The sequence below is a fragment of the Phocoena sinus genome, chromosome 7, assembly GCF_008692025.1.
Source record: "Phocoena sinus isolate mPhoSin1 chromosome 7, mPhoSin1.pri, whole genome shotgun sequence".
In the NCBI taxonomy this organism is placed as follows: Eukaryota; Metazoa; Chordata; class Mammalia; order Artiodactyla; family Phocoenidae; genus Phocoena; species Phocoena sinus.
In genome coordinates this window covers 38649196-38661305 of record NC_045769.1, presented here as the reverse complement: position 1 = coordinate 38661305, position 12110 = coordinate 38649196, and the positions used below count along the sequence as shown (strand labels likewise).

The 12110-nt window shown below is 39.0% G+C and overlaps 1 protein-coding gene across 4 annotated transcripts in view; it reads right to left on the bottom strand.

Moving 5' to 3' along the window:
* PGAP1 (post-GPI attachment to proteins inositol deacylase 1) overlaps positions 1–7957 on the bottom strand; it is a 92146-nt gene extending 84189 nt beyond the window's left edge. The window contains exon 1 of one of the 4 annotated variants that reach the window (XM_032637422.1): positions 7665–7957. In XM_032637422.1, coding sequence (XP_032493313.1) covers positions 7665–7811 — 147 coding nt within the window. In that variant the 5' untranslated portion in view covers positions 7812–7957. The remainder of the gene's footprint in view (positions 1–7664) is intronic. The other 3 variants (XM_032637421.1, XM_032637420.1, XM_032637423.1) reach the window with 3 other exon arrangements.
* Between the last annotated feature and the right edge of the window lie 4153 nt (positions 7958–12110).

The following is a 12110-nucleotide window of genomic DNA, read 5'->3' as shown; positions in this document are numbered from 1 at the left end:
AGAAAATGGGAATAGGAACATACATATCGATAATTACCTTAAATGTACATGGATTAAATGCTTCCACCAAAACAAACAGACTGGCTGAATGGATACAAAAACAAGACCCATATATATGCTGTCTACAAGAGACCCACTTCAGACCTAGAGACACATACAGACTGAAAGTGAGGGGATGGAAAAAGATACGCCATGCAAATGGAAACCAAAAGAAAGCTGGAGTAGCAATTCTCATAAATAGACTTTAAAATAAAGACTATTAGAAGAGACAAAGAAGGACACTACATAATGATCAAGGGATCGATCCAAGAAGAAGATATAACACTTGTAAATATTTATGCACCCAACACAGGAGCACCTCAATACATAAGGCAAATACTAATAGCCATAAAAGGGGAAATCAACAGTAACACATTCATAGTAGGGGACTTTAACACCCCACTTTCACCAATGGACAGATCATCCAAAATGAAAATAAATAAAGAAACACAAGCTTTAATGATACATTAAACAAGATGGACTTAATTGATATTTATAGGACATTCCATCCAAAAACAACAGAATACACATTTTTCTCAAGTGCTCACGGAACATTCTCCAGGATAGATCATATCTTGGGTCACAAATTAAGCCTTGGTAAATTTAAGAAAACTGAAATTGTATCAAGTATCTTTTCTGACCACAATGTTATGAGACTAGGTATCAATTACAGGAAAAGATCTGTAAAAAATACAAACACATGGAGGCTAAACAATACACTACTTAATAACGAAGTGATCACTGAAGAAATCAAAGAGGAAATCAAAAAATACCTAGAAACAAATGACAATGGAGACACGACGACACAAAACCTATGGGGTGCAGCAAAAGCAGTTCTATGAGGGAAGTTTATAGCAATACAATCCTACCTTAAGAAACAGGAAACATCTTGAATAAACAACCTAATTTTGCACCTAAAGCAATTAGAAAAAGAAGAACAAAAAACCCCCAAAGTTAGCAGGAGGAAAGAAATCATAAAGACCAGATCAGAAATAAATGAAAAAGAAATGAAGGAAACAACAGCAAAGATCAATAAAACTAAAAGCTGGTTCTTTGAGAAGATAAACAAAATTGATAAACCATTAGCCAGACTCATCAGGAAAAAAGGGAGAAGACTCAAATCAATAGAACTAGAAATGAAAAAGGAGAAGTAACAACTGACACTGCAAAAATACAAAAGATCATGAGAGATTACTACAAGCAACTCCATGCCAAAAAAATGGACAACGTGGAAGAAATGGACAAATTCTTAGAAATGCACAACCTTCCAAGACTGAATCAGGAAGAAATAGAAAAGATGAACAGACCAATCACAAGCACTGAAATTGAAACTGTGATTTAAAATCTTCCAACAAACAAAAGCCCAGGACCAGATGGCTTCACAGGTGAATTCTATCAAACATTTAGAGAAGAGCTACCACCTATCTTTCTCAAACTCTTCCAAAATATAGCAGAGGGAGGAACACTCCCAAACTCATTCTACGAGGCCACCATCACCCTGATACCAAAACCAGACAAGGATGTCACAAAGAAAGAAAACTACAGGCCAATATCACTGATGAACATAGATGCAAAAATCCTCAACAAAATACTAGCAAACAGAAGCCAACAGCACATTATGAGGATCATACATCATGATCAGGTGGGGTTTATTCCAGGAATGCAAGGATTCTTCAATATATGCAAATCAATTAATGTGAAACACCATATTAACAATCTGAAGGAGAAAAACCATATGGTCATCTCAATAGATGCAGAGAAAGCTTTCGACAAAATTCAACACCCATTTATGATAAAAACCCTCCCGAAAGTAGGCATAGAGGGAACTTTCCTCAACATAATAAAGGCCATATATGACAAACCCACAGCCAACAATGTCCTCAATGGTGAAAAACTGAAAGCATTTCCACTAAGATCAGGAACAAGACAAGGTGGCCCACTCTTACCACTCTTATTTAACATAGTTTTGGAAATTTTAGCCACAGCATTCAGAGAAGAAAAGGAAATAAAAGGAATGCAAATGGGAAAAGAAGAAGTAAAGCTGTCACTGTTTGCAGATGACATGATACTACACATAGAGAATCCTAAAGATGCTACCACAAAACTACTAGAGCTAATCAATGAATTTGGTAAAGTAGCAGGATACAAAATTAATGCACAGAAATCTCTGGCATTCCTATACATTAATGATGAAAAATCTGAAAGTGAAATCAAGAGAACACTCCCATTTACCACTGCAACAAAAAGAATAAAATATCTAGGAATAAACCTACCTAAGGAGACAAAAGACCTATATGCAGAAAATTATAAGACACTGATGAAAGAAATTAAAGATGATACAAATAGATGGAGAGATATACCATGTTCTTGGATGGGAAGAATCAACATTGTGAAAATGACTCTACTACCCAAAGCAATCTACAGATTCAATGCAATCCCTATGAAACTACCACTGGCATTTTTCACAGAACTAGAGCAAAAAATTTCACAATTTGTATGGAAACATAAAAGACCCCAAATAACCAAAGCAATCTTGAGAACGAAAAACGGAGCTGGAGGAATCAGGCTCCCTGACTTCAGACTATACTACAAAGCTACAGTAATCAAGACAGTATGGTACTGGCACAAAAACAGAAATATAGATCAATGGAACAGCATAGAAAGCCTAGAGATAAACCCACGCACATATGGTCACCTTATCTTTGATAAAGGAGGCACAAATGTACAATGGAGAAAGGACAGACTCTTTAATAAGTGGTGCTGGGAAAACTGGACAGGTACATGTAAAAGTATGAGATTAGAAAACTCCCTAACACCACACACAAAAATAAGCTCAAAATGGATTAAAGACCTAAATGTAAGGCCACAAACTATCAAACTCTTAGAGGAAAACATAGGCAGAACACTCTATGACATAAATCAAAGCAATATCCTTTTTGACCCACTTCCTAGAGAAATGGAAATAAAAATAAACAAATGGGACCTAATGAAACTTCAAAGCTTTTGCACAGCAAAGGAAACCATAAACAAGACCAAAAGACAACCCTCAGAATGGGAGAAAATATTTGCAAATGAAGCAACTGACAAAGTATTAATCTCCAAAATTTACAAGCAGCTCATGCAGTTCAATAACAAAAAAACAAACAACCCAATCCAAAAATGGGCAGAAGACCTAAATAGACATTTCTCCAAAGAAGATACACAGAATGCCAACAAACACATGAAAGAATGCTCAACATCATTAATCATTAGAGAAATGCAAATCAAAACTACAATGAGATATCATCTCACACCAGTCAGAATGGCCATCATCAAAAAGTCTAGAAACAGTAAATACTGGAGAGGGTGTGGGAAAAGGGAACACTCTTGCACTGCTGGTAGGAATGTGAATTGGTACAGCCACTATGGAGAACAGTATGGAGGTTCCTTAAAAAGCTACAAATAGAACTACCATATGACCCAGCAATCCCACTACTGGGCATATACCCTGAGAAAACCATAATTCAAAAAGAGTCATGTACCAAAATGTTCATTGCAGCTCTATTTACCATAGCCCGGAGATGGAAACAACCTAAGCGCCCATCATCGGATGAATGGATAAAGAAGATGTGGCACATATACACAATGGAATATTACTCAGCCTTAAAAAGAAATGAAGTTGAGCTATTTGTAATGAGATGGATAGAACTAGAGTCTGTCATACAGAGTGAAGTGAGTCAGAAAGAAAAAGACAAATACCGTATGCTAACACATATATATGGAATTTAAGGGAAAAAAATGTCATGAAGAACCTAGGGGTAAGACAGGAATAAAGACGCAGACCTACTGGAGAACGGACTTGAGGATATGGGGAGGGGGAAGGGTGAGTTTTGACAGGGCGAGAGAGAGTCATGGACATATACACACTAACAAACGTAGTAAGGTAGATAGCTGTGGGGAAGCAGCCGCAAGGCACAGGGATATTAGCTCGGGGATTTGGGACAGCCTGGAGGGGTGGGATGGGGAGAGTGGGAGGGAGGGAGACGCAAGAGGGAAGACATATGGGAACATATGTATATGTATAGCTGACTCACTTTGTTATAAAGCAGAAACTAACACACCATTGTAAAGCAATTATACCCCAATAAAGATGTTTAAAAAAGAAAAAAAAAGAAAAGCCAGGGATATAGAGAACAATTGTAATTTCAAGAATGAATCACATGTAATAAATGGTTACTTGTGATGATAAAAAAAAACCTCACTCTAATTATTCTTACCTATTTCCTTATAATTTATACATGCCACATTTTACATTTTTTAATATGTTCCAAAATTCAAGATTCAACACAGTATATACTGAAAAGGCTCTCCTACCCCTGGTTCGTTAGCCATCCAGTTCCTTACCCAGAAGGTAACCAATGTTAGCAATGTTTGTGCTTCCAGAAATACCAATATTTTACATATATACAAATACAGGCAAATTTGTTTTAGGTTATTTCTCCTTTTTATATAAATGATAACATACTATAAATACTACTTATGGAATGTATCCTGGTATTCCCACCTTCACAAATGCTGTTCTTTATTCCTGCAATTTTCTTGTTTCTGCACCTTGTGAACTGTATACATACCCTCCACTGCCCAGTGCACAACCTCTTCTCGATAGCCTTTGACTACCCAAGACGAACACGGCTGCTCTCTTCTGTGAAGAGCCTCGTACACACTCTCTTACAGTGAAATTATAACATTTAACACATTATATTTTACTTATCCATTTCACTCCTGTCTCCCCCATTATATATATATATTTTTTTCCCATTATATTTTAAAAACATAAATTTAAAGGCACAAGGTGTGATTCATCTCTAATTCCCTCTCACCCATACCCAGGATCTAGAATATATCTACACAGAGAAGTCATGAAATAAATTATATGCTAAATAAACATTACACTTAATAACAAAATATATGAATCATATTTCCCAATATCAACATTTCCTTTCAGAGGGCAATTGTCAGGTCACATATCTAAAGAGAGCCAAACAAACTGTTGCATGAAAAAACACAACACAGATGTTTTCTTATCGAATTCTACAATTTGCCTAAAACTGTTTGCTACCAAATACAAGCTCTGCCTTGCTGTCATAATAAGGCAAGAAGCTTTAAAGGATAGTGTGTATTTTGCTTGGTAGGTGTGTGAGATGTTCAATTAACTCTGAATAAGTGAGTCTAGGAAAACTAAAGGTAGAGGATTAATAAAGATACTCAAACAATTTAAAATTCAAACAATTTTTTCAGAGTTTCAAATTCCTGTCCCACATTTTATTTTTAAAATGGAGAATAAAATTGAGCATGTTTCAACTAACCTTTCAAGTGCCTCTAAAATTCTGCTAAAGAATATGCAAATGAGCAGTAAAAAAGAAGAAAAGCATCAAGAAAGAGAAGAAAACCCAACAACCAGGACATCCCATATGCTGAATATCAACCTGTGAACAATTAGAGCTTACTATAAAATATAATTAAAAGCAATATAAAAAATATGTTTAGAACGCTTTTAACAAACCATTGGTTCTTAATTGGCTGAGCCCAATTATCCAGAAAGCTCACATTATATTCAAAATGAATCATTTCTGTAGGCAGCTTTTAACTGTATTTGTAAAATAACTCAACCTAGTGTGCACAATAAAAAGACTAAGAGTCAAAGACAAATACTGTAGTGAATAAACACTTTTTACAGCATAAAAATAAAAATTTACTGAAAATGTGTATCAAAAACTCCTGCCACTGTAATATTACTGTGCTAACGTATTATTAACAGAAGTGTAAAACCTCAAAACAGCAAAAATAACTAAATAAGACTACCTAACAACACCAAAAAACCCAAATAGCTCTTTTGCATTAGCTACACTAATTTTCTCTGTCTTTCCAGTCAATTTTATGAGGCACGAAATGTATCTGTGAGGTCCATATGCTTTGTTCCCAACACTAAGTGATTTCTACTACTGCAAATATTAAAATAGTTTCAATAATTGTGGGTAATCCAAAAATAAACGGGAATTAGTACTGTATTGTTCCAAAATGATTTTATTTTAACCAAACTCTTCAATGCAGTACAAAACTAAAATGACCTACTTCAATCTCCTGAGAGTTTCCTAATTATTAAACCATAGAAAAATGAAAGGAGATTATAAGGGCTCTATTTTCAGTTTTTTTAAAAATCTAAACTAAAAGCCCATATATTTAACTATATGTGGCCTCTGATAAACATAAACCAGCATATTCATTTAGAAATTAAAAGACAACTGTAACATGTTAAAATGTGCTCCTTCAATAGCATCTGGTATCAAATGCTTCCACTTCCTTATAAGCACTGATGCAAAACCAAGGTAAAGATCTCAAAACAAATGAAATCTAAATTCGAATTTTGCCCATGGGAAAGGATGTTGTTCAGCAATTTAAACCTTAAGTAGTTTTAAGATCTAAATAATAGCAGGAAAATCAAATAATATGCTCCTTCGTAATGACCTGTACACGGAAACAATCAGGATATGCATCCTTCACCTCAAATAATAAATCTGCTATGGTTTTAAATGCATTGTATCAATATGTATTATAGTACACATACTTCTAAGGTAGGGAGTTATCATTACAATACATAGTCCATAATTAGGAGATGCATTTATAAAGAAAAGAATCATTCGGAAGAAATTTCTTTGGACGGTTGTGCAATTTGTCACCATCTCTTTTTACAGCTGGTCATGAATGAAATTCTAGCGTCTACTATGCTGAACTGATAAAGCAACTGTTACTGAAAATATCCAAAATGGAACGAAAGAGGTGGGGGCGGAGAGAGGAAGAGAAAGAAGGGCCGGGTCTCTCTTCAATTGCAAACACAGTTGAGAAAACAAAAATAACACCATGAAATAGATTTTGTATGCAACTGGTAAGGGACGACACGCATCAACACAGGATGCATGCACACGCACCGACCCACGACCTACAAAACAAGAGGGCTCCGCAAAACCTTCACAGGAGAGAACTGTGCTAGTTCCCCATTTATTTACTCATCAGGTTAGCCTTTCAGACGTAAACCCCTTAAGTCTCTAAGGCAACCCTGGGAACTGTGTAGCCAGTACACGCTCTGCAGAAGCTCGGTTCCTTTCTAGAAAAGCGAGAGCTGACGCGCAAACACCTGGGCGGGAGGGGAAGAATTTCGGCGCGTGGGAAGCAAAGGAGTGCCCGGGGCACCTGTTAAGGCAGGGAGGCGGGGAGGATGGGGTCTGGGTTTGGGGAGAGGGACTGGAGCTGAGTCTCTGGGGATGAGGGGCGTTGGGCCCGGCCCTTCTGATGAGCCTGTGCTTGGGGATTTGGGACCGCGAAAGAACCGGGCAGCAACCTCGAGGGGGTCGGGAAGCATGCTCGGGGAACCATCTATCAAACACCCCACCGTGAAGAGAGGACACAAAGGGCAGGAGAAAGGGGCCGCGGGGGGCTGCGGAGTCTTCCGGGGCGAAGCAAGCGGGGACAAGATTGGGCTAAGGGGGCAGGAGAGGCGCGGGGAACCGACGCAGGGGAAACACACAGAAGGGCCAGGCTGGAGGGGCCCGAGCCTCGGAGCGCCCAGCGAAGGGAGGGCGAAACCTCACCTGATACTCCGGATACTCAAACATGTAGCTCATACTACACTTGTTTTCCTCAAAGCCGAAGAAGACGTCCCACAGCCCCAGGGTCGCCATGAAGACCATGAGGGCATAAAACGCCAGGTTCCAGAGATTGACGGAGTGGAGGAACATGGTGCCGCCGCCGCCGCCGCGGGACCCCTAGCCCTGACTCAGGGAGCCGAAGAACGCCCGGCTTCCAGCCCGGGAGCTAAGCCCAAGCGCCGCGCGCCTGCGCGGATGAACGGCCAGCCCGCGGGCTCCGCGCAGTGCGCCTGCGCGTAGCCTCTCTGCTCACCTCCCGCCTGCAGAGGGGGAGGCGGCGTTTGCTGGGGGAGCGCGAATGAGAGGGCCGAGAAGGGAGAAACCGAAGTGGGCTGGGTTGGAGGGTGAGGGGAGAGGGGGAAGGGCGCGAGGAAAAGGAAAAGGAGAAAGGGGAGGAAAGGGCAATGAGAGGCTGGCTGGAGGGAAAGAAGAAGCAGTGGGGGGCGGGGGGTACTAGCGAAGGATGGGCGGAGCGCGGGGTTCTGCAAGCGAGGAGTGGGAAGGGCTGGGGGTGGGCGTCGGGGGCGCTAACCTGGAGACGAGGAGGCGATTAATGACGGTGAGCCAACCGGGAAGGGGGACATCAGAGCCCGGAGGCCATCAGCTGTCACGTCGCGAACACCTCTCCTGCGCAGCTTAAAAACCCTAACCGTTCCATTTTGAAACGCCTCAGGCCTCCGCGATTTCGCTTCTCCCAGCGGTGGTGGAGCACATTCACAGCTCTCTGGACCAGTTAGCTTAAACAGGGAACAAATGGCTTTTTCTCCCCCTCTGACCGCCGACGCCGGCCGAGTAGGTAACAGCGCTTAAAAGCACGGACTCTTTAAAAACCACCAGCAGGTCGACGAGATTCTGGTCTTGGTATAAGATGAAAGCCTGAATCACAAAAAGCATCGTTAGTCTTTAACGTTACCAAATTTTTCATTAACACTGATGCTCCCGATAGGTACTGCGTGATCCGTTTATCGCTGACTTGCCTTACTCCTCAGAATCTCCTCCACCTCTTTGGAAACTGGTTCCACATTAACATGTGGAGGCAAATTCGCTCAAGCTGCCACTCAGACTCCCTCAAGTGACTTAATTCATTTAGATGAATTTCGGTTTGGTGTTGCACAAAAAGGGGGTAAAAAGCAGCTCAAAAACCATTCACAATCACATATAGCAGCTTCAAAACAGTGTCTGTTAGGAGTGAGAAAGACACGGTAGCACCCTCTAAAGCTGACCCAACAGCAGATGGGGTGTGTGCGTGTGTGTAGCTAACTGCCGAGTTCTTCTGAGGATTATTTTTGGCACTGACTGAATTTCATTTCCCTTGGGCTGATTTTCTAGTAATTTTTCTGTGCACAGGAAATTTGACTGATACATAAAATCAAATAATTTTAAAAATAAAAGGAAGCTTATAGTTTATCTCATAGGATACTGTGATGTTCAGATATGAGAGCACCTGGGGTCCAGGGTGGAATTAGGGAGGAGTTTGTGCAGGGCATAAGGAGTCATTTGAGACAGGATTTAAATTATACATTAAAAAGGGAATACTCAATAGTCTGGGATCTCAAGAACATCATAGGCAGGGTGTTTGCGCCTTGTTTCCCCTAGCGTATCACACTCAGCACAAATAAACCAAGGGTGAAGCTACATTCTCATCTGTTTATCCCAGTGTTTCTTAAACTTAATGTACATATGAGGCACTTGGAGATTCTGTTTTAAAAAGCAGATTCTGATTCAGTTTGGGAGTGGGACCCAAGATTCTGCATTTCTGACCATCTCCTGAGTGATGTTAGTGATGCTGGTCAGTCAAGTGCACTTTGAGAAGCAAGGTTTTTATCCTTCCTGAGGACTCTGCTCCGTGGAGAAACCCCTGAACCTGAAGATGACAGAGCTTACTGTTCTGGTGGCTTTCATGAGTTGTGGTAACCTGCTGCCTTGATGGTACACTCAGAAAGGAGTAGGAGAGAGACTCAATGGACTCTATGTTTGTAATTGTTCTATCACTACCTTTTTACTTTCTTTTTTCCTATTATTATCCCCCTCCTGGCTTCACTTCATTTCATGTCTAACCTAACCCAGAGCATCACTTAACCACCCTCTGCCAGTGCTGTCGACTTCCTGAACTCTTGTCTTTCAATCCTACTCTGCTTATAAACGTCCAACCCTGGGTCAATATAGTCTGGCTCCGAGCTCTGACACCAGTGTATCTGAGCACTGCTGGAGAAAATGACACAGTCACTTGAATTACTGTTCAGAAATACTTTTATATGTTTCTGGTCAACTCCCTCTCCTAGTCCTCAAACCACCTCTTTTTAGGCTGCCTACACCATCTTTTCTTTCTCTTTTAGCAGATTATCAGTACATAATTTTATCTTCATATTCATATTCACAGTGATAATTTTGATTTTCAGGTGCACATTCTTTCAACTCTTCATTTCCAGGTTCATTATCTCCATCCAGTCCTAATTCAGTTAATACATCTGAAGTGCTTGGAACAATGCTTGGCACATAGTAAGCATTAATATTATTACGATGTCGTTAGAGGACATCAAAAGCAAATCCCTCTAGTTGTGTTTTAGTTCCCATTCCTTCCTTTCTCTTCAGGAAATTAGTTCTATCAGGTTAAAGTCTCTGTCAATCTCTCTAATTCTTTTCTCTCTCCCCTGAAACATATAAGTATGCTTAGATCTTATTAACTTTATTTTTTCTTCCAGTTTTATTGAGATATAATTGACACAGCAATTTTAAGTTTAAGGTGTACCCCATAATTACATATATCATGAAATGATTTCCACAATAAGTTTAGTGAACATCCATCATCTCATATAGATACAAAATTAAATAGAAAAAAGTGTTTTTCCTTGTGATGAGAACTTTTAGGATTTACCCTCTTAACAACTTTCATAGGTAACATACAGCAGTGTTCATTATATTTATCATGTTATATGTTATATCGCTAGTACTTATTTATAACTGGAAGTTTATACCTTTTGACTACTTTTGTCCAATTCCCCTTTCCTGTACCCCAGCCTCTGGTAACCACAAATCTGGTCTCTTCTTCTGTGTGTTTGTTTTTGAAGTATAATTGATCTACAACACTATGTTAGTTCCTGATGTACAACATAGTGATTTGATATTTCTATACATTTCAAGATGATCACCACGATAAGTCTAGTTACCATCTCTACCATACAAAGACATTATGTTATTATTGACTATATTCCCCACACTGTACATTTCATACCTGTGGCTCATTTATTTTGTAACTGGAAGTTTGTACCTCTTAATCCCCCTCACCTATTTCTCTTATCCTTGCACCCCACCTCCCCTCTGGCAACCACTTGTTTGTTCTCTGTATTTGTGATTCTGTGTTTTGTTATGTTTGTTCATTTGTTTTGCTTTTTTAGATTCCATATAAATGAAATCATACAGTATTTGTCTTTCTCTGTCTGACTTATTTCACTTAGCATAATATCCTCCAGGTCCATCCATGTTGTTGCAAATGGCAAGATTTCATTCTTTTTTATAGTTGAGTAATATTCCATTACATATATATATATATACACACACACACACACACATACGTGTGTGTGTGTGTGTGTGTGTGTATCACAACTTCTTTATCCATTCATCTATTGATGGGAACTTGGGTTGCTTCCATATCTTGGCTACTGTAAATAATGGTGCAATGATCATAGGGGTACATATAAATTTTTAAATTCGTGTTTTTGTTTTCTTTGGATAAATACCCAGGAGTGGAATTGCCAGATCATAGGGTGGTTCTATTTTTATTTTTTGAGGAACCTCTATACTGTTTTCCATAGTGGTTGCACCAATTTACATTCCTACCAACAGTACCACAACCTCACCAATACTTGTTTGTTGTCTTTTTGATAATAGCCATTCTGACAGATGTGATATCTCTTTGTAGTTTTGATTTGCATTAGTTTTTATTAAAATAAAAAGAAAAATCCTCCCTGCAACTATTGCCTGTAACTCTTCTCATCTCAGTCAGGGTTTTTAAAGGTATGGCTTTTTAAACTTAAATTCATGCAACTTTCATAAAGGAAATGACCATATTATAATTATTTGACAATCACCTGTCAACTGAAATATTTAATAAATTCATTAATATATCAGTTTTTTAGGAAACCTTTTAGATTTGCTTAAGCTCCCCTTGGCTTTTGTCTGTTTTATTTACAGGAGGCAAAAACTCTCATCTCAACACATGGTAACCACCCCCGTATTATCTAGTTTTGAATACAGGAAGAAAGAATCATGCTGTTTGGTGTGGGAATATATTTTCTTTCTAAAATTAATTTCAATAAATTATACTGATCTCAATGTATACACTCACACTATAGGTTTTTTTTTTAACATCTTTTTTGGACTATAATTGCT